The 22,530-nt window shown below is 43.3% G+C and overlaps 2 protein-coding genes across 7 annotated transcripts; one reads left to right on the top strand and one right to left on the bottom strand.

The window, feature by feature from the left end:
* Positions 1 to 670: 670 nt before the first annotated feature.
* On the bottom strand, positions 671 to 15,864 carry TAF7L (TATA-box binding protein associated factor 7 like). Of its 4 annotated transcripts, XM_061598789.1 has the most exons (14): positions 15,655 to 15,862; positions 14,103 to 14,298; positions 12,077 to 12,145; positions 11,140 to 11,213; positions 10,924 to 11,002; positions 9,487 to 9,620; positions 7,745 to 7,874; positions 7,373 to 7,430; positions 5,023 to 5,102; positions 4,596 to 4,712; positions 3,842 to 4,036; positions 3,577 to 3,689; positions 2,729 to 2,788; positions 671 to 1,277 (listed from the first exon to the last, which is right to left on the bottom strand). In XM_061598789.1, the coding sequence occupies exons 3-14, from the start codon at positions 12,087 to 12,089 to the stop codon at positions 1,233 to 1,235; spliced, it is 1,098 nt and encodes a 365-aa protein (XP_061454773.1). In that variant the 5' UTR covers positions 12,090 to 12,145; positions 14,103 to 14,298; positions 15,655 to 15,862; the 3' UTR covers positions 671 to 1,232. The 4 variants fall into 4 exon arrangements, with proteins under 4 accessions (XP_061454773.1, XP_061454774.1, XP_061454771.1 ...); XM_061598790.1 differs by lacking the exon at positions 12,077 to 12,145 and having other exon boundaries at positions 15,655 to 15,864; XM_061598787.1 differs by lacking the exon at positions 14,103 to 14,298.
* On the top strand, positions 15,619 to 22,516 carry LOC133371402 (magnesium transporter NIPA2-like). Of its 3 annotated transcripts, none has more exons than XM_061598794.1 (6): positions 15,619 to 15,815; positions 17,873 to 18,020; positions 18,184 to 18,240; positions 18,811 to 18,901; positions 19,014 to 19,174; positions 19,713 to 22,516. In XM_061598794.1, the coding sequence occupies exons 2-6, from the start codon at positions 17,882 to 17,884 to the stop codon at positions 20,339 to 20,341; spliced, it is 1,077 nt and encodes a 358-aa protein (XP_061454778.1). In that variant the 5' UTR covers positions 15,619 to 15,815; positions 17,873 to 17,881; the 3' UTR covers positions 20,342 to 22,516. The 3 variants fall into 3 exon arrangements, with proteins under 3 accessions (XP_061454778.1, XP_061454775.1, XP_061454777.1); XM_061598791.1 differs by having other exon boundaries at positions 15,727 to 15,935; XM_061598793.1 differs by having other exon boundaries at positions 15,732 to 15,819.
* Positions 22,517 to 22,530: the final 14 nt, after the last annotated feature.

Genomic DNA, 22,530 nt, shown 5'->3' with positions numbered 1-22,530 from the left:
AAGTAGAATTATACAAAAATGACACAGATGCGGAGAGTCAGCTTTTAATTTAGAATTTGTTTTCCCATCTGTTTTATATGGCATCTGGACAGCAGGGATTGACCTGTGGCCTCCAGATGTTACTGGACTACAATGTCCATCATCTCTGACCATTAGTGCTGCTGGCTTAGGGGAACAGAGCCTAACAACATCTGGAGGGCCACAGGTTGCCCCCTTCTTCTTTACAAAAAAAATAGTGTGCACATCATCCTTTTTTTAAAAAACGATAAAACTCACAGAGGTCTAGTTAGTTAAATTGCTTCCTTTAAAAATTTAATCTAACACACATTGACTACAATTGCCACTTAGTATCAGCAAAAGCTGTTTATTTCCACTCTGCTCCTTCCGTATCAGGGTTCATTTGTGAATAAGGCAGTGCAGAGGGTGGAGAGATAGAACATGAGGAGATGGCAGAATACTTGAGGATTAAGGTGTCTGGAGAGAAATGAAGCTTTTTTTTCCCTTTTGGAAAAAAAATGTATAGCTCAGATGGCTGTTGCTTCTTGAAATAGTTATCTGTAACCATAAAGAGAAAGCCATTCCTCTGGAGGAAGAAAGATGAGGTTCTCCGACGCACATCCAACAAGTTAGGGCAGACTGTCCATATTAGAAGACAAGATGCCAACACATACACCTTTATTGGTTTTTATTTTGTATGAAAACCTCTTACAGACAAGGAGATGGCAAACTCTGTCAAAGTGTGAAGGCTGGTTAGGATGGGAACAGTGTTGTCTTCCTTCTTACAAGCAATATTTACAAATAAGGAGAAGTCTCTCTGCACTGCCCTACCACCTTTCCTTCCAGGCAAGAATTCATTTCATGCTGCTCTTAGGAGCACAAACTGCCTTAAAAAAAATGAGCATGTTGCATGCCGGCTGAGCAATATGTAAAAAGATGGTATTTTTTAGAACCAAGACTGCAACAAATATTTTTCTGTCTTAAGCAGGAACACTAATCTTGTTCCAGGAAACCTGTGTTTCCCCCAACTGTTGGTATTTGCATGTCTAGTCTATTATCTGCAAAACACCAGCTCTTTGGAAAAAACAAAACTAAAACTGCAAGCGACCTCCTTCTCAGTCACAGAATATAAGGAGATTAATGTTGGTGAATTTAAAGGCCCCAGAAGGAAAGGCAGGCTCTGAAGGTTTCCAGACGATGTCATAGCTGCACTACTTGAAAAGTTAGAACTGGCCTCACTTTTCCATAAGGGCTTCCAGCTGTTCTTGGAGAGAAGCCAGCTAAAGAAAAAAAGAAAAGGTAGGGAGATAAAAGAGATATTATTACTCAACCCACCTGCATCCTTCAAAATAAGTACCCCAAAATCTTTCATTTCATTCCCTGTAATCTCTTGACCTCGAGGGAGATGCACCCACACCAGCTCTTTTTCTCATCATTCCTCTTTCTCATTAGCTCTCTAGTTAGAGGACAACTAGACATGACATATGAGATCTGAAATAAGGATCTCCTGTATTGATGGTGTTTTTAAAACTAATAGAAGTCGGAGTGGTGGTGGAGGGATATCAGATGGGAATTCTCCCCCTCCCCAACCCCAATATCACTTTCCCAATTAAAATTCCTCCCCAAAACTGCTAACTGCCATGCAGGGGAAATCTTACAAATGTTTGTATCTTTCCTCCCACAGGGAAAATAGCACATTTTGTGGAGAGCGGTGAAATTAGGAAAACAGCATGGGGTCAAACCCATTCTCCCAGCGCCATAGCCACAGTGTAATTCTCCTTGCCCTGAGCATGGTTGCATTTATATATATATATATTTTAAAAGATGGAATGCTCAGCAATGGATCTCTCCAAATCATGGCTAGTTTGCATCTCCCACTATCACACTCCCTCCCTCACCCTCCAAAAAAAAAAGAATCTGTGGGCCTTCAAGGCCAGCTGTTCTCTAGGAGCACTCAACATCCGTAGTGACTCTGGGCAGCTGACTCCAGGCTCTGTTGTAAGTCACAAAGTAGGATCTTCATCAGATACTAAAATGGCAAATATGCTTGGGAAAACTCGAGACAGCTTAGGATATGATCTTTCCAACCTAAGGAAACTATTATGATTGTGGTGGTGGTTCCCAAACTTTTCCCCACGGACCATCTGAAAATTGCAGAGGGTCTTGGTGGATCACTTATTGATTTCAGCCATTGTAGCAATTGTAAAGCACTCTGCTAGATGCTGTATGATTTTTAACTGTGTTTTTACAGAAACAATCTGAATGAAGTTTACAGACCACTGGGGCCGCAGGCCGCACTTTGGGACCTCTGGGTTAAGGGGATGACAAGGGTGGCAAGGAAATGGACAAGGGCTTTGTGAGTGGTCTCAACCAAACAATATGATTTCCACAGTCATGTACAACTGCTGCTATGAAGCCATCCTGAGCTTAAGATGAGTTATAACTATTGTTTCCTGTTAGTCTGAAAGAAGAGGAAATCACTAAGCAGACCAAGATCATATCTAATTAAGAGCTGTTAAGTTACAGAACAAACCACCTGGTCACAGCTCAGCTATCAGCAAGCATTTCACACTGAGCACAATATAATTCTTTCCCATGACAAAAGGCTTTTTATGCTCACAGTTGGGACAATATGATGCATTGCTGCATAGAAAAAAGATGTCTGCATTGTTTGTGAGTTTCCAATTCTTTTCCAGCCCTTTTTCCATTTGTTTCTTACAGACCACCTTACCTGCTGTTTCTCTCGCTCCTCCTGCTGTTTGAATTCATCCAGCACAGCTTGGAGGCGGGTCTGGAAAATAAGCAATAGCAGCAAACATGGTTACTGCTGCTGGAATTCTTCAACAAAGGAGCAGACCATATACAGTGCCTTGCAAAAGTACTCAGACCCCTGACCAATGCTCTGTTACTGAATTACAAACGGTACACTGTAATTTCATTCTGTATGATATTTTATTTTGAAACACTGAACTCAAAATCAATTATTGTAAGGTGACATTGCTTTTATGTTGGGAAATGTTTGTAAGAAGCATAAAAACTGAAATATACTGCTTGTGTAAGTATTCAACCCACACACATTAATAGTTGGTAGAGCCACCTTTCGTTGCAATAACAGCTTTAAGTCTTTTGGGGTAGGTATGTACCAGGTTTGCATACAGTGTCAGAGGGATTTTGGCCCATTCTTCTTGGCAGATTCGCTCCAGGCCATTTGGACATCTCTTGTGGACTGCAGTTTTCAAATAGGTCCCCGGAGGTTGCCCATGTGCGAATGCGGACCCTGATCTGAAAAAGATTCCCCATCCCTGGTCTACTCTGGGTGGCAGTGGCTCCCCAAAATCCTTCCTCTCAACTGCTACCTAATCATTTTTTAACTAGAGATTCAAGGATTGAACCTCAAGACTTTCTGTAAATCATGTATATCACCAAGCTGAAGTCTCTTGCCATAGAGACTGTATTCTCTGCTGAACAAGACACCTCTTGGCTATAAACTTTCTCCAGTCTCAGCTGATATGAGCAGGCGTCTATCCAGGCTCTCTCGAGATTCAAGAGAAGGAACAGGGACCATGATGCTGGACTCACCTTGAGGGCCAGGTTCTCTACTTTCATGATGAGATCTTCTTGCCGTTTCCTGCGTTCCTGGGTCTCCTGCAACTTGCCTTTCAGGTTGTCAATCTGCTTCTGGATTCCCATGGCTGGAAGACAGAGCAGATCACTTGACACCCCTAGCAACAAGCCAAACACTCCTCTGCACATTCTGGCATGAGCCAGATCTGGCATGGTCCTGATCCAAGTTGCCCACTCCATCTACCATATAACCCTCTTCAAGGGGCCCCAGGCATCTAACCTATCTGGTTGGTCCCTTCATTTTCTTCCTGTTGCCCATCCAGTTCATTCAGCTTGCCCTGCAGCCTCCTCTCCAGGTCCTCTTCTGTGTCCATGATGTTCAGGTCTTCATCATCGTGGTGATCCCTCTCATCCTCATCACTGCTGGTACTGCTGACGTCCTTAAACATCTCCCGGAGTTCATCATGTTCTATCGCTTTGTAGCAGCAAGGAAAAAAGGAAGGAGGATGGCTGATGAAACACCCAGTACATTTTTCACTGAAAAGTGCTGCTAACCCTGTCGTGTCCCCCAATAACCTCCTTGTGCCTATACTTTTAAATATACCTCCACCTTCCTCAATAGGACAAGGGAAATTCCTCACTGGGACAAAACAAATATAAAGTTCTGTACCCAAAAGGTCCCCGTCAATGGAAATATTAAAGTGTTTCAAGACAATAGGGAGATGAATCCCTATTGCACTCTATTCTCCAGTGCACGTATTTTCCATGAAAACAAATCTAGAATCAAAGCAGGTGAACATCAGTGCTTTAGAATTTGGACAAGGGAAGCTGCCAGGTCAGATGATTTGTCCACCTAGTCCAGGTCTGTCCACTCTGACTGGCAGCAGCTCTCTTGGGTCTTGGTGTGTCTCCCATCAGCTGCTTTATGATTTAACTGGAGATTCCAGGGACTGAACCTGGAAACTTTGGCATACAAGCTGAGCTGAACTACAACTCTTCTCACAAATTTGAAGGCTACTGAAGTCTGGAAGTACCTGATGAACCATGGCTTGCTTTGTGTCCGGACATCCCAGGAGAAGAAATATCCAGGCTTGTGAGTGAACCATGGTTGTCAGGTTCTTTTGTTTCATCTTCAGCTATGACCTCCCAGCCTGAGAGCAGGTAAGGAAGAGTCAAGGGAAACTCCGTTTAATGGGGAAGTGTCATTCTGGAAAAATAGAATCTACACACATATGACATATCTACAGCAATATTCTTTCGATAGTCAGAAAGCTCGCTCTAACCTTCCACATAAAGGACATTAAATAATGTCTGGCCCTGTTCACTGTTAAATTTGCAAATAAAAGAATTGCTTAAAAAAAAGAACCTTGCCCCCCCCCTTCATACTTTCAGTATATGAATGTTCAGGCAAGGATGGCAAATGGGTCTAGATAAAAGGCAAATCCTAGAAAGAAAGGATACGGACACTGACAGCTTCAGCATCTGTGCTCAGCAGGCGTTTCACTTCCTTTTCCACATCTGGGGACTCAATGTACTGGGCCAGAGAGAAGAAAGAGAGAAAGAGGATGTTATGCACCCACAAATTGGCTGTGCCTCAGCCTGGTGTCAGTCCTACTTCCTGCCACAGAGAACGCCATCATGGGCATTCTCATCCCCAAATCCATCACTCCTCCTTTTTGCCATAAGAGTCCTGCAACTATTCCAAACAGGTCACAACTTCCTCTCCAAACACCTACTGAACACCTTTAAATGGAGGTGGGTAGAAAGGAGATTGTGGTCCAAACAGCAGACCGCGGGGGACAATTTCTGGTAAACCACCTAGGGCCTCCTGATTGCCGAGATTCTTGCAAAGAACGCAGGACAAGGCAGATCTTGATCTGTTCCTGCAAGGAACTTCTTACAGTTCTTAAAGCTACATGTTCAGGATCATTCAGAACACATTAGGTTTGCCTTAAAACAGCTTTCCCCAACCTGGTGCCCTCTACATTTTTCAGACTACAACTCCCATCACTCCTAACTATCGGCCACACTGATTGGGGCTGATTGGAATAGCAGCCCAAATCATCTGGAAGGCAGCAGGTTGGAGGAAGCTGACTTGAATCATGGGAATTCCAGTTTGAAAACAGCAGCAACAACAAAAACACCATGCAAGACTGGTTAAACTTGTTCCTGCTGACCGGATTATTACATTTTCTCAGCAGACGACATGAAACTTCTCCCCATTTTTAAAAAACAAAAACCCAGAATGACTTATAGTGGATTATTTACAATATGAAAGAAAGTTTGGAGCCATAGCTTGCCTTGAAACTATCAATGACTACAATGGCTATATATTACAATGCCTCTGAACACCAGTTTCTAGGGATCATAAGTGTGAGGGGGTACTGAGCTCATGTCCTCCTAATAGGTTTCCTGTAGGCATCTGGTTAATCTCTGTGAAAACAGAATATTGGACTAGATGGCTGTCTGGTCTGGTCCAGCAAGGCTCTTATCTTCTTAAAAGGGGTGCTCTGAGTTCATAAATCTATGGTCCTAAGAGCAAAGAGCAGATGTTCTATGCTAGCAGCATTTCCCCCCTCCCAAGTTCTCTGCTGTAAGAATTCAGAAACATTTTACAAAACTTACTCTGCCAATAATCCTGTAACTGAACTTCTAATCTGCTGAATTAAAACAAGAGTCTTGAAGTGCCTTAAAGACTAATAAACATATTGTGGCATGAGTTTGTGTGTTTTTGTAGTGAAGAGTCTATTTCATCAGACGCATAACCTCCTGAATGCCATTGCTGTGGAAAAGGCTCACATTACAGAGAGGACATTGGGTGGAAAGCCAGCAGAGAGAGAGAACCTACCTTATTTCTCTGCTAATGTTCTTGCCACTCCTTCAAGCAAGGCAAGTCTCAACAGTAAGGCAAAAACCAGCCTTTGTTTGGTATTGATATTTCCTCTATTCTCTAACCAAGAGGCAGTTTTAAAATATCCAACTAACCTTCAGAGCAGAATTTCAAGGGGGGGGGGGGAGGAAAAAAATCCACGTGCTTGGGGTAAATTTTACTTCAGGCCTAAAGTATTTTAGAACAAATCCTTTTATTAGCAATTTTCTCTACATGCAATTCTCTCTACATCTGTGATTACCAAACCTTTTTTTCCCATGGACCACTCAAAATTTGCGGATGTTCTTGGTGGACCACTTAATGATTTTTCTGCCTGCTGTGGCAATTGTAATGTGTTGTGCTAAATGCTGTATGGTTTTTAATTGTATTTTTAATTGCTTCTTTTGTTCAAGTAAGATTTCAAAAAATAATACAATAAAATACAATATAAGAAATAAAAGCAGCAATAAAAATCCAATTAAAAATCAATATGCATGCTGCGGACCACCTGAATGAAGCTCATGGACCACTGGCGGTCCACAGACCATAGTTTGGGAACCCTTGCTCTTAAATGCATGGGACTCCTATTGCCTGCCATTGGGGCTTTTTTCATTTTTGTGGTTGGTTTTTTCTTTTTTTCCTTTAAATGATCTCAATAATCCAAAACCAACAAATATACAACAATATAAATATAATTAGAGGTTACAATCTATCACTTCTATATATGAGCATTAATTAAGCGTTCCAGATGGAGACATGTTGTGTCGGCGCTCTCTGCCGTTGCCTCTCTTGCTAACTTAGGTCATGAAGTCATACCAGACTAGTTTAAATATATATCCGATTTGGTTGGACTTCTAGACTCCTTTGGTTTGCACTGTGGTTTTGCCCTAGCAGTGTGAGCAGTGATACAAAGCCAATGCTAACCAGGGGATGCAACTCACCTTCTTCTTGGCCGTCTTTCTGAACCGCCTCTTCCTCACGTTCTTTAGGGGGAGAGTAACTGGAACACCACAGCAAAGAGATTATATTAAGCAAAAGGGAGACCTGAAGGACAGACGATTTACTAAAGAAAAATCTCTCTTTCTCCCTGGCTAGTGAGCAAGGCCGCAAGGAAGAGAATAGCTAGCGGCTCCCACTGACGCGGCTGAATGAGGGTAGCATCCTTAACCAAAGAAATAAGCACGGGTGAATCTTGGTAGTATTGGCAAACAAGAGCCCCGCCCCTTCAGGATCATTGGAAGGGATGGAGATGAGGGGAAGGCTCACAGAAAGCCAAGTAGGGAAGGTGAAGTGGAAGATAGTTCTACTACTCACTGCCATGATTCCAGAGGAACTTTTTCTCTCTGTCCTTGTCTTTTTTCTTATTTGTTTTGCCGTCAGTACTTGCAGGAGCTGGCTCTTCCTGAGCAGGGTAGAGTTCACCACCCACAGTACATACAAGCATCTGAAACCCCCCAAAAAACACAGAGAGAGGCAACTTTTATATGCAAGGCCAGTGTCAAGGGTTGGCATGGTTGGGTACCTGACGGCTGTAATGCTCGTATTATGATGCTCATAATATTATATTATTGCATGTTTTTACACATGCTGTGGATACAACATCATCATCATATTTTATGGATGTAGCCATCTGAAGTTTGTGCATTGCAATGGTTCTATTTAAAATTTGTACTTCCCACATTTTTCTATTTTTGTATTGTTTTTACTTTTCACATTCATGACAAGGTTTAACTTTTTTTCTTATTAATTGCTTGTATTAGATATTGCAAATGCACTCACTGACATTACAGCCGCAAGGTTTATATACATAAGTTGAAAATATAGCATGTTTACTTTGTATAGTTCGTTAATCTAGACTTTTGCGCTTTATGTTTCTGTTTGAACAGTCAGGGATATTTTCTCCCTAGCCTGGTTTGTTATTGTTGAGGATCGACCAAGGCCCACATCCATGCACGGGACACACTGCTTACCTCCAGAGCTTCCAGGCCTGTTGCTCTTCCCACTTGGAGTTGCTGCCTATTCACCTCCACACTCCAAACTTAAAAGCAATGACCAGGGTGAGGAGAAAGAACATGGTCCTCTCCTGTTGCCTTGCACTCTCCTTCTCTTTGGTTGTGTGTATTCAGCTCAGAAAGAAGGCAAGTGAACGGGCAGCAGTAATGGCGTCAAGGAAGACATGGGCCTGTTCATGGAGGTAAGGGCCCACTGAGAGCATTTAGCCTGACAGCTCCCCAAAACCCAAAGCTGGCACTGGTTATATATAAAAGCATTGTGGAGGAGGGGAGACAACAAATCTTTTTGGCACCAATAGTTTGGGCACAGAAGCAGTCAACCATATTGTCTGGAATCGAGCTTTTTGTGAAATCTGTATAGCAAGGAGACAGTTGCAAGCCACAGAAGCTAATTCATGTTTTGACTCCCTCTTGGCCTTGAGAGGAGAACAGTTTTGTGATAATGAAGAAAGGCTGAAGAGGGGAGATGGGGTGAGTACTGAGCAAGCACAACACAAGGATTTCAGTTTGAGTCAGTTATGGGAGACAGAGTAGACAAGCTCTGGAATTTTTGGTTAGAGATGTTTTATAAGAGCATCTCATTTTATTACATCTCATTTTATATTCTTGGCACTTACCAATATATATCTGTTATATTATCAAACGAGCAAAACTTGAAGAACCCCAAACCTTATTTTATTCAGGTATGCTTTGTAAAGAGCCATTCTAACCAGTCAGGGTCTTTATAGCGTTTGGGAAATCTGAGAACTTTGCTTTATTCTAGCAGAAAGATTTTTCTACTTACATAGGAGGTCAAACCTCTGACACAAGCATCTCAAGGACCACTCAGGTTTCTTGCTTCAGGGGACCAGCCGCCAGTAAAGAATTCTTCACTCTCAAGACTAGGACTAAATGTTTTACATCATAGCTATTCCATTAAGTACTTCTAGTATAGAAATGAGTGGCAGCAGAATTTAGGGTCAAGAAGAAGTATCATAAGTGAGGCCATGTACAAGGGGAGCCAATGGAGAAAGTTTGATATTCAGACTGTATGGCCATACTTACCTGGCAAATATCTGCTGTCTTATAGAAAGTTTTCTTATCAATAGTTTTCAGACTCTCAGTGATGCAGGGCAAGTCTACCAGCTTGGCAGCTAACGGGACGCGGTCTACTCGCACAATCCCATGACGGCCATCTGCTGCAGAAATCAACAGGAAAATAGGGCGGTGCTCTGAGATGTTCAATAGAACACCTGAAGATACTTTGTATTCTATTAACAATTCAGAACACAGTTCCAGCATACTTCATGCTTGCATGTTCATAAGAACAGCCCTGCTGGATCAGACCAAAGGCCTAACCTTTGGCCCTCCAGATGCTGCTGAACTACAACTCCCATCATTCCTGTCCACAGGCTACGCTTGCTGGGGCTGATGGGAGTTGGAATTCAGCAACATGTGGAAGGCCAGAGGTTCCCCATACCTGGCCTATCTAATCCAGCATCCTATTCTCACAGTAGCTACCCAAATGTCAATGGGAAGCCCACAAGCTGGACACGAGACCAAAGGTCTTCTAGTTCAATTTCCTATCTCCCACAGTGGCTACCCAGAGGACAGAAGTGCAATAGTCCTCTCCTGCTCATGTTTCTCAGCAACTGATATTCAGAGACATGCTGCTTCTGATACTGGAGGCAATTCAGCCATCATAACAGTAGCTACTGAGAGCATAATACCTCCAAGAATTGGTCTAAATCCCCTCTTAAAGACATCCTAGTTGTGACCATCACTCCATTTTGTAATAGCAGATTCCATAGTTTAAATATATACTGTAGGAAGAATTCCTTACTTTTATCTGTCTGTCCTGAATCTCTCACCCTTTGGCTCCAGTGGGTGCCAGGTTCTACTAGTACTATGAGAAAAAGATAATTTTTCTCTCTGTCCACGCCATACATAATTTTATACATCAATAATTTCTCCCTCTACAACAGATAATAATACTGGCTTATTTTTTCAGGGCTTTGATTACTTCACCGTCCAGTGATGACTTGCAAACATGATTGGGCCATCACTGAAAGAATCCTTACATAACCTCAAATACAAAATACTTTTCAGTGGAGTCTGTTCACACGCTCAGCAGCCAGTCATCAACTGTATAGCAAACCAAATCAAGTGATGCACATGTACATGTGAACCAGCCCTAACAGCAGGAAGATGGATTAGATATATCACCCTCCTGATGTACAGATAAGAGGAGAGACTGTTTGTACTACACCCATTTACAGAAACCTCTTCAATTCACCTTCTCCACAGCCTTCAGAGAGTGCAGTGACATTAGCGGCAGAACAATCCCTCTCTCTTTCCAGCAATTTCCTGTAGGGCTCCCCAACAATACCTTCCTAATAAGCCTGAACATTCTGAACTCCAGGATTTGATTAGCAGCTCGAGGCCAAAGAGGAATAATGGCAGAAGCCAAGAAGTTAGAACTAGTTGACCTTGTCCTCTTACCATGCAATTCAATGGTAAGCCTGTCCTTCAAGTTGACGCTTCCAGATTGAACAGCCCTCCGCACAGTAGAAGCATATTCCTGGAAAGCAAAGTGGGTGGTGGAGGGAGGGAGAGGCAAAGTTAGAGGATACCAGCCCATATTCATGCCGCCAGCAACAGAATCAGGCCGCAAACAGAAAGCACTTTAAAGTTTATTTGTTGCAAAGGGTCTCTTACCGGAGGCAGTCTCAAAATGAATTGGCTCTCCAACTCATGGGGAGCATCGTCCTTGTTCTTGCTCATCTTTTGTTCTTATGTTTCAGGAAACAAGGGAAGACAAGGCATGGTTATCCACTGGCCTAGCAGCAGCGTCTCTCAGTCTTTGCTATCCAACCTGCTGCATTGCTAAGCATCGTAAAATAGCAGTAAACACAAACACATTCTGCTCCAAAGCACCTCATTCGAGGGAACTAGAGAACTTGCGCCACACATTAAAAGCACATTCCAGACCCAAAGCCAGAGATGCAACTGGAGGCTTAAGGAATAAAAGGCATGACGGTGAAAGCAGAAATGTTTCCCCACAAAGTCACTACACTCTGCTCTGCCCACCACTTACTCTGAGTTGCGATTTCAGTCATCAGCCAGGGCAAAACTTTCTCAGCTTCGAGGTAAGAGCAAGATTAAGCTAGCACAAGCCCTCCTCTTCTCCCTCACCCCTCCTTTGCAAAAGCCATCCTTAGTCCTTTCAAATAAGGAGTGACCAACAGTGGAGAAATTCAGATTTGATCACAGACAAGACCAAAGGAATGCAGCAACCACACAGTATAAGATTACTGTTTAAAGCATGAGAATGCAGCCATTGGAGCAGAACATAGGGTGCTGAGAGGGGAAGAAAAGGTGGTGATTGATTCCCACCAAACTAGTGACAAATACCCCTTATCTAAAGATGACTAGGCATGCCACATGTGTGACAGGCTACAGATTCCACTGCCTCAAATCACAGCAGCTCATCATCTTTTGGGGTCCCCCATTCCCCCAATCACACTTCAAAGGCCTGCAATTCTCTTTTGGATCATTTCAGAAAGGAAGGAGTAATCTTTGTATTTTTGATCCTTCTTCTAGAAAGAGCTACAGACCCAACACCAGAGAAACGTAAAAGAAACGAATGCATTACTTGTAGATGCCATCTCTCCTCTTCTTGCTTCACGCAAACGTTTATTAAAACTTGTACCATTCAAAACAACTAAACATAAATGCAGAAAAAAAAACCCAGTTAAAAATAAATAAAAGAAAAACAAATGTAGATTAAACATTGCCTGCTATAATCAAGGGAGATTAAATACACCAAATTGTTGTTTCCCTCTCTCCAGGAATAAGATTCTATTAAAATATAAGAGTGATTCCCTTGAACTCTTCTCACTCTCTATATAGGAGGGGTAATCAATGTGGTATTCTCCAGAGGTTGTAGACTCCAATTCCCATCAGCCCCAGACAGCATGGTAACAGTCAGATCTGATGTGAGTTATAGTCTACAATATCTGGAGGGCATGATGTTGGCTACCTTTGCTATATAGGTTTTAAAACATTCCCCACAAGTTAGACGATCCTCAGCTATTTTACAGGTTGCCGGTAATTAATCAATATCAAAATATAAGCATTTTCAAGGACTGCAGAGACAGGACACTACCAAGAAGCAGTGATCTAACACATACTGAAAGTAACAATTAACATTAGAATTTTGAAACATATCTGTAGTGTTCAAAGCACGTTGCATGCGATATCTTGCTGCAATCCTTACGACAGCTATGCAAGGTATTATTATCTCCATACTAGAGATAAAGGAAGGGTCTGAGGCTGTTTAAGCATCCTGATTCAGTTTAGTCACCAAATCATTACACAACACCAGCTCTTCCTTGCAAATGATGCTTTACAAGAGGAGAACCTGAGGGCTGATTTATACCAGAGGTATAAATATTTATATCAGGTTAGCTGGAAATCATAACAATTTGCATGGCAACAGGGGAAACTCTACTCAAATGAGGCCATCACTACATGTACAAAACCACACCTTTGCACTCTACATTCATCTGGATGAACTGACATATGATGTTGTCTTATGCTGAGTCAGATCACTGGGCCTCCTAGGCTAGGATCGCTACGCTGAGTAGCCGTTTCCCATGCTGATAAAGGAGATGTCAGGGGCTGAACCTGAGACCTTCTCCATACAAAGCATGCGCTCTACTCCTGAGCTTCTCCCCCCCAACTCCCTGATTAAAATCCCCCTGATGAAAGTGTATGAAAATGCATCCTTTAACCATCTTACTTACATATACAACAGGACATTAAAATTGTGTTAAAGCCGTCACCTTTGCATAGCTTTAAAAGAGAATTAGACAAATTCATGGAGGATAAGGGCTGTTGACGATTACTAGTCACAATAGCAGTGTTCTACCATCGTTGTGGGAGGCAGGGTACCTCTGTATACCAGTTGCGGGGAAGGTGCTGTTGCGCTCAGGTCCTGCTTGGTGGCTTCCCATAGGCATTTGGTTGGCCACTCTGAGAAAAGGATGCTAGACTAGATGGGTCTTTGGTCTAATCCAGCATGGCTTTTATATGTTCTTATGTTTTTTTCAGAGAGCCAGTGTGGCGTAGTGGTTATAGTGTTGGACTACGACCTGGGAACCAGGGCTTGAATCCCCACACAGCCATGAAGCTCACTGGGTGACTTTGGGCCAGTCACTGCCTCTCAGCCTCAGAGGAAGGCAATGGTAAACCCCCTCTGAATACCGCTTACCAAGAAAACCCATTTTGTAGGGTTGCCATACGTCCGGATTGACTTGAAGGCAGTCCATTTCCATGTCCATGTTTTTTGAATTAGTTATTTTTAAAAAATTAGGACACTAAGTCTGCCTCAGTATATGTTCACTACACATTTACTTGGGAATATCTTTCCAATTAATTCAATAGAGCTTATTTCTAGTAAATGTGCATAGAATTTCATGCTTCGGAATAAATCTAATCCATCAATATATTGTACAGGAACCATCCAATACAAGAGTGTTCCAAAAAGCACTTATTTGAGACTACTGTAAGAGTGTGGGAGGGGAGCTAGATGACTATGTGGGGACATTTTCAGATTTTTTTTATGGATCAGGGAGAAGGACAGGCACCCTGCTATGGGGAAAAGGTCTGAAGTTTACCTTGTGAAAGGGGTAAGAAAGTGCAGGCATCTCATAGTGGAAGGAAGACAGAAGCCTTGTTCAGGACCTTCTGAGGAGTTGGCTGTGGTCTGAAGGCACATAAGGCCAGCACTCTGCTGAAGCTAGGCAGGGTCAGGTCTGGTCAGTGCCCAGATGGGAGACCACCTGGAAACCATATGTAAGCCGCCTTTGGTTTCTATCATGAAAAGAAAGGAGGGGTATCAATCAATCAATCAATCAATAAGAAAGAGGGTGGCTCTGAAATGTTGGAGCAGGGGTGTAAAATGTCAGGAAAGAGTCCTGAGCTTATTAGAAAAAACAGAGCAGAGACATAAGAACATAAGAACAGCCTGCTGGATCCGGCCAGTGGCCCATCTAGGCCAGCATCCTGTTCTCACAGTGGCCAACCAGATGCCCATGGGAAGCCCGTAAGCAGGACCTGAGCACCAGAGCACCCTCCCCTCCCGGCAACTGGTTTTCAGGAGCAGACTGCCTCTGACTATAGTGCCAGAGCACAGCCATTATGGCTAGTAGCCACTGATAGCCTTTTCCTTCGTGAATTTGTCTAATCCTCTTTTAAAGCCATCCAAGTTGATGGTCATCCCTGCCTCCTGTGGGAGCAAATTCCACAGTTTAATTTTCCTATAGTTTCTTGGCAGTATTCTGTAAGGTGGGTGGGGGGCTCTTTCCTATATCTTCTTAGGGAGGCCCTGTGAAACAGGGGAGGTATAAGAGGAAAGAATTCTGAACTTGGAGGAAGATGTGGGGGGGAGCTGTTATACTGCTGGAGAATCCTCTTTCCATATGTTCTCAGGGATGCCCAATGGGGGGGGGATTGCTCTGAAATAGACAGGGGATACCAATGCAGAATGGTGGCCTTGGGGAAAAAATGACAAACGAGTCGTATGGGTGTTGTGCATGGTTTTCCTATGACATCATCTTAATAATCATTTATTACTACTACTACTATTATTATTATTCAACATCTCTATACCACTTGATTGCAATAAAACCTCTACGCAGTTTACAAAAGTAAAAATAAAAACATTAAAATTGCCAAGAAAAAAACCTGAGTATTTAAAAACGCTCAAAAGATAAATTAAAATCAACAGTAAGCAAGAAGGCATTAAAACATATGTGGGCATTCCAGGCTCGCTCTGAAATGGGGGCGGGGGGAGAGAGAACAGAGAAGAGCCCAGAGCTTATAAGAGAAAAGGAGGGGGAGCGGGGCGCTGTTGTAGGGAGAGGGGTTCTGTTTTCCTACCCTCTCGCGGAGGGAGGCTGTTTTAGGATTCGGATCGATCTGCAATGGGGGAGGCGGGGGGAGCAGGGAAAGGTCCTGAGCTTGGAGAAAGAAAAGGATTGCGGTGGGGGGGGGAACTGTAGGGTCTTGGGAGAGTCTGGGGGCGCCCTGATCTTGGGAGATGCAGAGACCTCTGTGGGAGTAAGAAATTAGGGTGGGAGGGTGTCCAAGGGAGGCCGTTTCTTAGAAGCCCACAGCCAGGTGAGGCCTAACTCGGGGACCCGTTTCGCCCACTTTCCCGTGACTCACCAGCCGCCCGCCCGGTCGGCCGAGGTAGGCCAGTCTCTCCCGGAAACCCTGACGCTGCGGAAGCGGAACGGACGGCTACTCGGCTGACAAGGCGTGGAAGGAGAGGGAGAGAGAGAAAGAGAGGGCGGCAGGACCCGAACGGGAAGAGAGAGACGAGAGAGGCAGGTATCGATATCCTTTTTCCCCCAATACAAGCCTTGCCGGCACCGGCATCCCTCCGCCGTCTTGAGGAAGGGCTTTCTCTCCCCATCCCATAAGGCTGGCTTCACATTTGCGAAAAGGTGCGCTTCCCCTTCAAACCCGGATTAATAAATCCGTAGTCTTATTTCCATATAGTTTGCCCTGTTTAGCTTCTTGGGGGTGGGTGCTCTTTAGGGCTGGGGGAACCACAGGGAAGAGCCCTGAGCTTGGAGGAGAAAAAACAGTTTATAACTTGATTCTCTTCAAACTATACCTTCTCAAAAGAAGTACCTTTAATTTTATATGGTGCTGGCAGCTTCACACAAAGACACAATATGTGTGTGTAAATGTATATATATTTACACACGCTGATATATACTCATATATATATATCATGACTGTTTACAGAGCCAGTGTGGTGTAGCGGTTAAAGTGCCAGAGAGGTCAGGATCCCCACTAAGCCTTGAATCTCACTGGGAGACCTTGGCCCCGTCACTATTTATCAGCCTAACATACCTCGCAGGATAGTTATGAGGATACAATGGAGGAGGACCATGTACTCCACCTTGAGGTCTTTGGAGGAAAGTGGAATATAAATGTAGTTATAATAATAAAAATAATGCCTTTCTACTCCAGAGCTTTCAATGTACTGCCTTCGAGTCGATTCCGACTTATGGCGACCCTATGAATAGGGTTTTCATGGTAAGCGGTATTCAGAGGGGGTTTACCATTGCCTTCCTCTGAGGCTGAGAGGCAGTGACTGGCCCAAAGTCACCCAGGGAGCTTCATGGCTGTGTGGGGATTCGAACCCTGGTCTCCCAGGTAGATATGTTTATACAAAATTTATCAGTGACAGCGACAAGTAATAAGCTAGCAATTATCTAATATTTAGCTACTTTGATTGATTTGCCTTTCTATCAAGGTACACAATCAATAATTAGTTGATATTGTTCACTCACCATCCCACCATCTGTAAACAGGGAGAAGTTTCAAGGGTGCCATGCTTATCCTGGTTTAGTTTCCTTTCCTTTAGGAAGAGGTCCCTGTAGGCTTATTGGCTTTTTTGTTTTATGTTTAAGTACAAATATACAGGTTGAGCACAGGTGAAGGCACAGCTTGACCACTTGCAACACAGAGCCAAAACCCGCTGCTTCCACATCAGGGTCGCTTCTAGACAACCTGTTTGTGGAGTGTTCATCCTGATTTTTTTGTGGAGAGATTATACAATGTCCAATCAAGCAACGGTGCATTTTTATATCACTTTCCTTTCCACAAGAAGTTCAGTGTGTGTGTGTGTGTGTGTGTTTGGAAGTGGGTTTGATGCACAAGAGTGCCAAATCCATTTTAATTGCACAACCTGGATTTGCCAGTATGCATCTGAATCCCACCCTCAAAATAGTGACAGCCTGGAAGCATCTCCAGAGATAGCCAGCATCTGATTACCTTACAGAGTTCGAAACTCAGATGTCTCTCAATCTCAGACTCAAATTGCAGTCTGTTGTTCTTTACAAACATCTAAATTGCAGCCTCTCCACCCAGAATGGAGAGGGGAGAAATATATGCCGTTTCAGGTATTTCCTTGTCATTCAGCAGACTTATGGAAGATCATTAACAATTAGTTTCCACATCACCTGTAGTACAAGAGAGGTAACTAGTCTATATGAGGTTATGATAAAGACAGTGCACTCCACAAAGCTTGGGTCAGACAAAATAATTCTCTTTCCTTTTCCTATCAAGAGTAGAATGGACAGGTCTTATATGCTTACTGGACATCAGGCCATTTCACATAAAAATCACTTCTAGTAAATTGTGTGGTCCCCTGTACATAATTGGTGGGGCTTACTTTCAAATAAATATATGCAGGTCATAAGTGAATGTAAGACAGAATTATCATTTAGTGAAACATTTGTAAGACATACTTGTCAATGTTACATCACTGTTTTGATTTCCTGCTATAATAGATTCAACATGGCTGTTCTTCTAGAGCAGACATCTAAACTCTGCCCTCTCTCTCTCTCTCTCTCTCTGAAAACTTCAGGTGATTAGAATGAAGGATTTAATGGGACATTTCGACTTCTACATTGGACTGGGCCTGGCTCTCAGCTCCAGCTTGTTCATTGGAGGAAGCTTTATCCTAAAGAAGAAAGGGCTTCTCAGCTTGAGTGGCAGAGGATCTACCAGAGCAGGTAATGGTAAACTGGAGCTCACAGAATTATTGTGCTGTGCGTCGTGGACAGGAAAATCCCTGACACCAGGTTGCCCAGGCTCCTAAGAGTTGGAAAACTTTTTCCATACCAGCTTTTGCTTTCATTTGAACTTCATCTTAGGTTTCTTTTGCTCTTTTCCCAGGTCTAGGGGGTCATGCATACCTGAAGGAGTGGATGTGGTGGGCAGGACTGCTATCCAGTAAGTACTTCCATGCAAGATTTTACAGCCTTTGTCTACATGTAGGTAGCCTTCGTTGTTGCGTTTGCCTTCTTACATGACCACCAAATAGCTCCAAATGAGTTCCTTGGTGGAAGAAGCTGGATCGTAAAGCAACCTTGCAAATAAGTCTACAAAATTCATGACTGGCCTGCCTAATAATTTAGTCATTTGTACAATACCAATAACCTGGGGAGGAAAAACTCTCTGAATTTAACAGACCTCATCTGCTGTTCACCTGATTTTTTTTTAACTCACAAGGGAGTAGTCAAGCGTCTATTTATGAATCTGTTTTAAAAGCAAGACAAAATTTGCTCTGCGCTATTTTATTATTATTATTATTAAATTTATTAATACCCCGCCTTTTGGCCAAAGGCCCTCAAGGCAGCTTACAAAGAAAAATAAACACAAGTATAAAAATACATCAATAAAAGCAATACAATTTACTAAAATTAAACTAAATAACAAATAACATTATGAAGGGGGGGAAAGTCCTTTTTGTTCTGTGCAAATGTCCTTTTTAACCTATGGCAGCCTGCTTCTCTCTTGCAGTGGGAATTGGAGAAGCTGCCAACTTTGCTGCATACGCTTTTGCCCCAGCAACACTGGTCACTCCTCTAGGAGCACTAAGTGTTTTAGTCAGGTAAGCAGAAGGCGATCAGATGCTTCCCATCCTCTAAATCCTTACCCAGAGACAAGGTCTCCAAACATGCCAACCTCAGGTCCTCTTTTAACACTGTCATTTCTTCCTATAGTGCAGTTTTAGCCTCCTACTTCCTGAATGAGCAGCTAAACCTTCATGGGAAGATTGGCTGTATCCTGAGCATTTTAGGCTCCACTGTGATGGTCATCCATGCCCCCCAGGAGGAAGAGGTGTCCAGTGTGGAGTCAATGGCTGAGAAACTGAAGGATCCAGGTACTAACTTGCCCCTTGTCTTTATCCACATCACACATTAGCAAAATATTGTTTTGGGGGAGAAGAACTCAACAGAAATGTCATTCCCCAATTTCATTGAAGGGAATGAAGTCTTGTTGATAAAAAGTAACCTGCAAGTGAAGAAATTTTTATAGCACCTGTTCTGCTTTTTTCTTTCTCCACCCACTGATAACATTTAGTTGGATTTATTGAGCCTGAAAATTTGTAGAAATATTGCTACTACCAACTGAAGAAAGTATTAGTTTTGGTCAAACCCAGTGCAAGCGTTCATTTCTTACACCCTGAGGTCTGTATGTCTAATCCTTTGAGCCGCTGTCTTAGCCCTGCTGTTGTCAGGCTTGAATAACTAGAGAGACTGGGTTCCTCCATCTATTTTTCTCACCAGATTCAACTAATCTCATCCGGCTTGTGCAGTCACTGATCTGGGCAAAACTGTTTAAACCCTGCTAGTGTCAGCTGTGCCTCAAAGTTACATATTGTCCTTAACTATTTCTCCCCCCTCCCCTTTTCCTCACAGGATTCATAGTATTTGCTGTGTGTATGCTGGCCAGTTCAGTTCTTCTTATCTTTGTGGCCGGGCCTCGCTACGGGCACAGCAACGTCCTGGTGTATGTGCTGGTCTGCTCCGCTATTGGTTCGCTCTCTGTCTCATGTGTGAAAGGCTTGGGTATTGCCCTGAAAGAACTGTTTGCTGGGAAGCCTGTCTGGAAGGAGCCATTGGGCTGGGTGCTTTTCATTTGCCTTGTGATCTGCATCAGCATCCAGATTAATTACCTGAACAAGGCCTTGGATATCTTCAACACATCTGTGGTCACACCCATCTATTATGTCCTCTTCACTACGGCAGTTATGACTTGCTCTGCCATTCTGTTCAAGGAGTGGCAGCATCTGGTCCTGATGAACATCATTGGCACCATCAGCGGTTTCCTCACCATTGTCCTTGGCATCTTCCTGCTGCATGCTTTCAGAGACGTCCCCTTCACTGCAGACTTGCTGCCCCTATTCCTGAAGGATAACGGATCCAAGATGGAAGCAGCTGCTTGGAGAACAGGGGGCAAGCATCAGTCTTGCCTTCACCAGCCCCTTTTGGACACCCAGAAAGATGGGACAGAGAAAGCAGAGGTGCAGGACGGTCCAAGTTTATGAAAGCTAATGTGTTACGTATAGCTTATTGGCTAAAAGACCAACACACCCCATTCCATTTTTAAGCTCTTCCAAAGGGCTTCCTAAGACTGCTGCTGTTTTCCACTACAGAACTTGAATCACACACCCGTAGGCAACACTGAGCTATTTGAAACTGTGTTCTTTTCACTGGTAACATACTTGAACCAAATAGAAGACCCAAACAGGTCAAGCTAGCATTCAGCAAGTAGCAGTCCTGGGGCTGAATCTGCTCTCTCCCTCCCTTTTATGCATCCAGAAGTGATGCGGAGAAAGACGGATAGACCAGGACCAAAAATCTGATGTCTGAGTGGGTTTTGGACTTATTTCTTGAACACAGAAAACTATTTTTGAAACTCCATGGAGTTTCAGAATTAATTGGTAATGTGGCATTGGGCAGGAGGGGGTGCATTGCTGAAGAGGGGTGAATCTTATGGATTACACATGGGGGTGGGTGGGAATCTTACGGAGTAGCCACAAGTAAAATACTTGAGGGTCCTCCTAGCCAGAGACAGGTATGCACAAAGCAGAATTGGCCTCTTTGTCTTGTAACTGACCTGCCACAGTTGTATCGCATCTCGAGGAACTAAAGAGGAGAAACGGGAAGATCTGTACGAGGAAGAGGGCTTGCATGTGGACAGGCAAGAGAGAAGAGGGATTCTCCTTGTGTTTTTCTTTCTCTGGGTCATTTTAAGGAAGATGGAGATTAAGGGAATTCATGTGAGAGCATGTGGGCAGAAGCTGGAATGGATAGCTGGCCACTCAGGGTACGGGCAAGCTCAGCCCTACCATGTAGAGTGCCCCACCGATGAAACTAGGTGATAAGCAGGGAGTTTCACTCTTGAAGGAGCTCAGACCTTCTGAATAAGTGTACTTTAGAATCAGAATGCACGGAAGTTGAAATTGGTAAGACCTGTTTTTGTGTAACTGTTTAAGCATAATATACACGTCTCTTATGAGAACGCAGCTGCTACTTTGTATGTGCCTGATTTTAGCAATAACAGCGTTTTACAACTTTCTGAATGCAAGGACAATGGGTGGTATTCAACACTAGGCCTACTCAGAGTATACCCACAGAAATTAATGGACATGACTTTGGTTCATTCATCTGAATGGGTCTACTCTAAGTAGGACTTAGTTGAATACCAATGTATTTTAAGTGGCCATAAGATGAACATTTTTTTAAAGTATTAAGGCAGAGGTAGCCAAGCTTTTTGGACCCATGGGTACATTTGCAAAGCAGAGAAACTCGTGGGCAGTACACACACTGCAATCTGTTCCGTTGGCTACAATACAATGATTGGGAAAGGCTGGTGTAAATAATACTGAGTTAGTGTACTGAGCTACTGAATATGTTCCTGTGAAACAGGCTGTTGCATGAGCCTCTCTTTCCTCTGTCAGTCCCCAGCAGGCTAGTAAACTTTATGGGCTTATTTGCACACTGACTGCTCTTTTGCATTGCCTGGTCTATGGGTCTCATTTTGTAAAGGAAAAAGAAGTCTGTACTCATATACACCTAGCCACTTAGGTAACAACTTTACATATCAGACAGAGACAATGCTACCCCACAAAAGCATATGCCACAATGCATCTGCTAGTCTTTAAGGTGCCACGGGACTCTGCAGCAAAAGCAATGAGTCTTGCGACATATTGGGTCAGCGTTATTTCAGTGATGTCTGTTAATGAAACAATTTATGATGAAGAACTGATAGAAGCCTCTTGTGATTATCCCTGCGTCCCAACCCATTCCTTTCCTCTGCATTGATCATTTTATGGCTCGGCTGGTCTCCATGCAACAACTGACTTGGTCACCTGTGGCAAGTAAGGATTTGTTTAGACCAGCCGGCAGGCAAGCTTTACAGACATGGTTTCTTTTGGGAGCATATATCACTAATAAACATACAAGTGAGCAACTTGCTACAAAACCTGAAGGCTAATAATGCGTGGGTTTACTGGCAGAGCAATGGTCAATGTACCTCTTAATATGCTTAATTCACACATGACAGCTTGGGAAACAGTGAGAACAACATTTCCAGCTATCCTTTAGCAGTCCAGCACGATAATTCCTTTCAAGTGCTCCTTATTCCAGAACACCATCATTACTACTGACAACAGTCCCCCTATTTTCGAATCCCTAGCAATCCCAGCAGAAGGAACCACTACCAACTGAACAA

The sequence above is a fragment of the Rhineura floridana genome, chromosome 16 (assembly GCF_030035675.1).
Source record: "Rhineura floridana isolate rRhiFlo1 chromosome 16, rRhiFlo1.hap2, whole genome shotgun sequence".
NCBI classification, from domain to species: domain Eukaryota; kingdom Metazoa; phylum Chordata; class Lepidosauria; order Squamata; family Rhineuridae; genus Rhineura; species Rhineura floridana.
Note: the sequence above shows the minus strand (reverse complement) of the source record. Positions and strands in the feature narration are given on the sequence as shown.

Bases quoted from the DNA above. Each gene is read 5' to 3' on its own strand.
- TAF7L (XM_061598789.1), bottom strand. The intron at 7,431-7,744 runs GTGAGTAGTAGA...GTGGTGTTCCAG, and splicing joins GTTCCTCTGGAATCATGGCA to TTACTCTCCCCCTAAAGAAC. The intron at 4,037-4,595 runs GTACTTCCAGAC...GCTGCTACAAAG, and splicing joins AGCAAGCCATGGTTCATCAG to CGATAGAACATGATGAACTC.
- LOC133371402 (XM_061598794.1), top strand. From the start codon at position 17,882: ATGAAGGATTTAATGGGACATTTCGACTTCTACATTGGACTGGGCCTG. The intron at 18,021-18,183 runs GTAATGGTAAAC...CTCTTTTCCCAG, and splicing joins CAGAGGATCTACCAGAGCAG to GTCTAGGGGGTCATGCATAC. The intron at 19,175-19,712 runs GTACTAACTTGC...TTTTCCTCACAG, and splicing joins TGAGAAACTGAAGGATCCAG to GATTCATAGTATTTGCTGTG.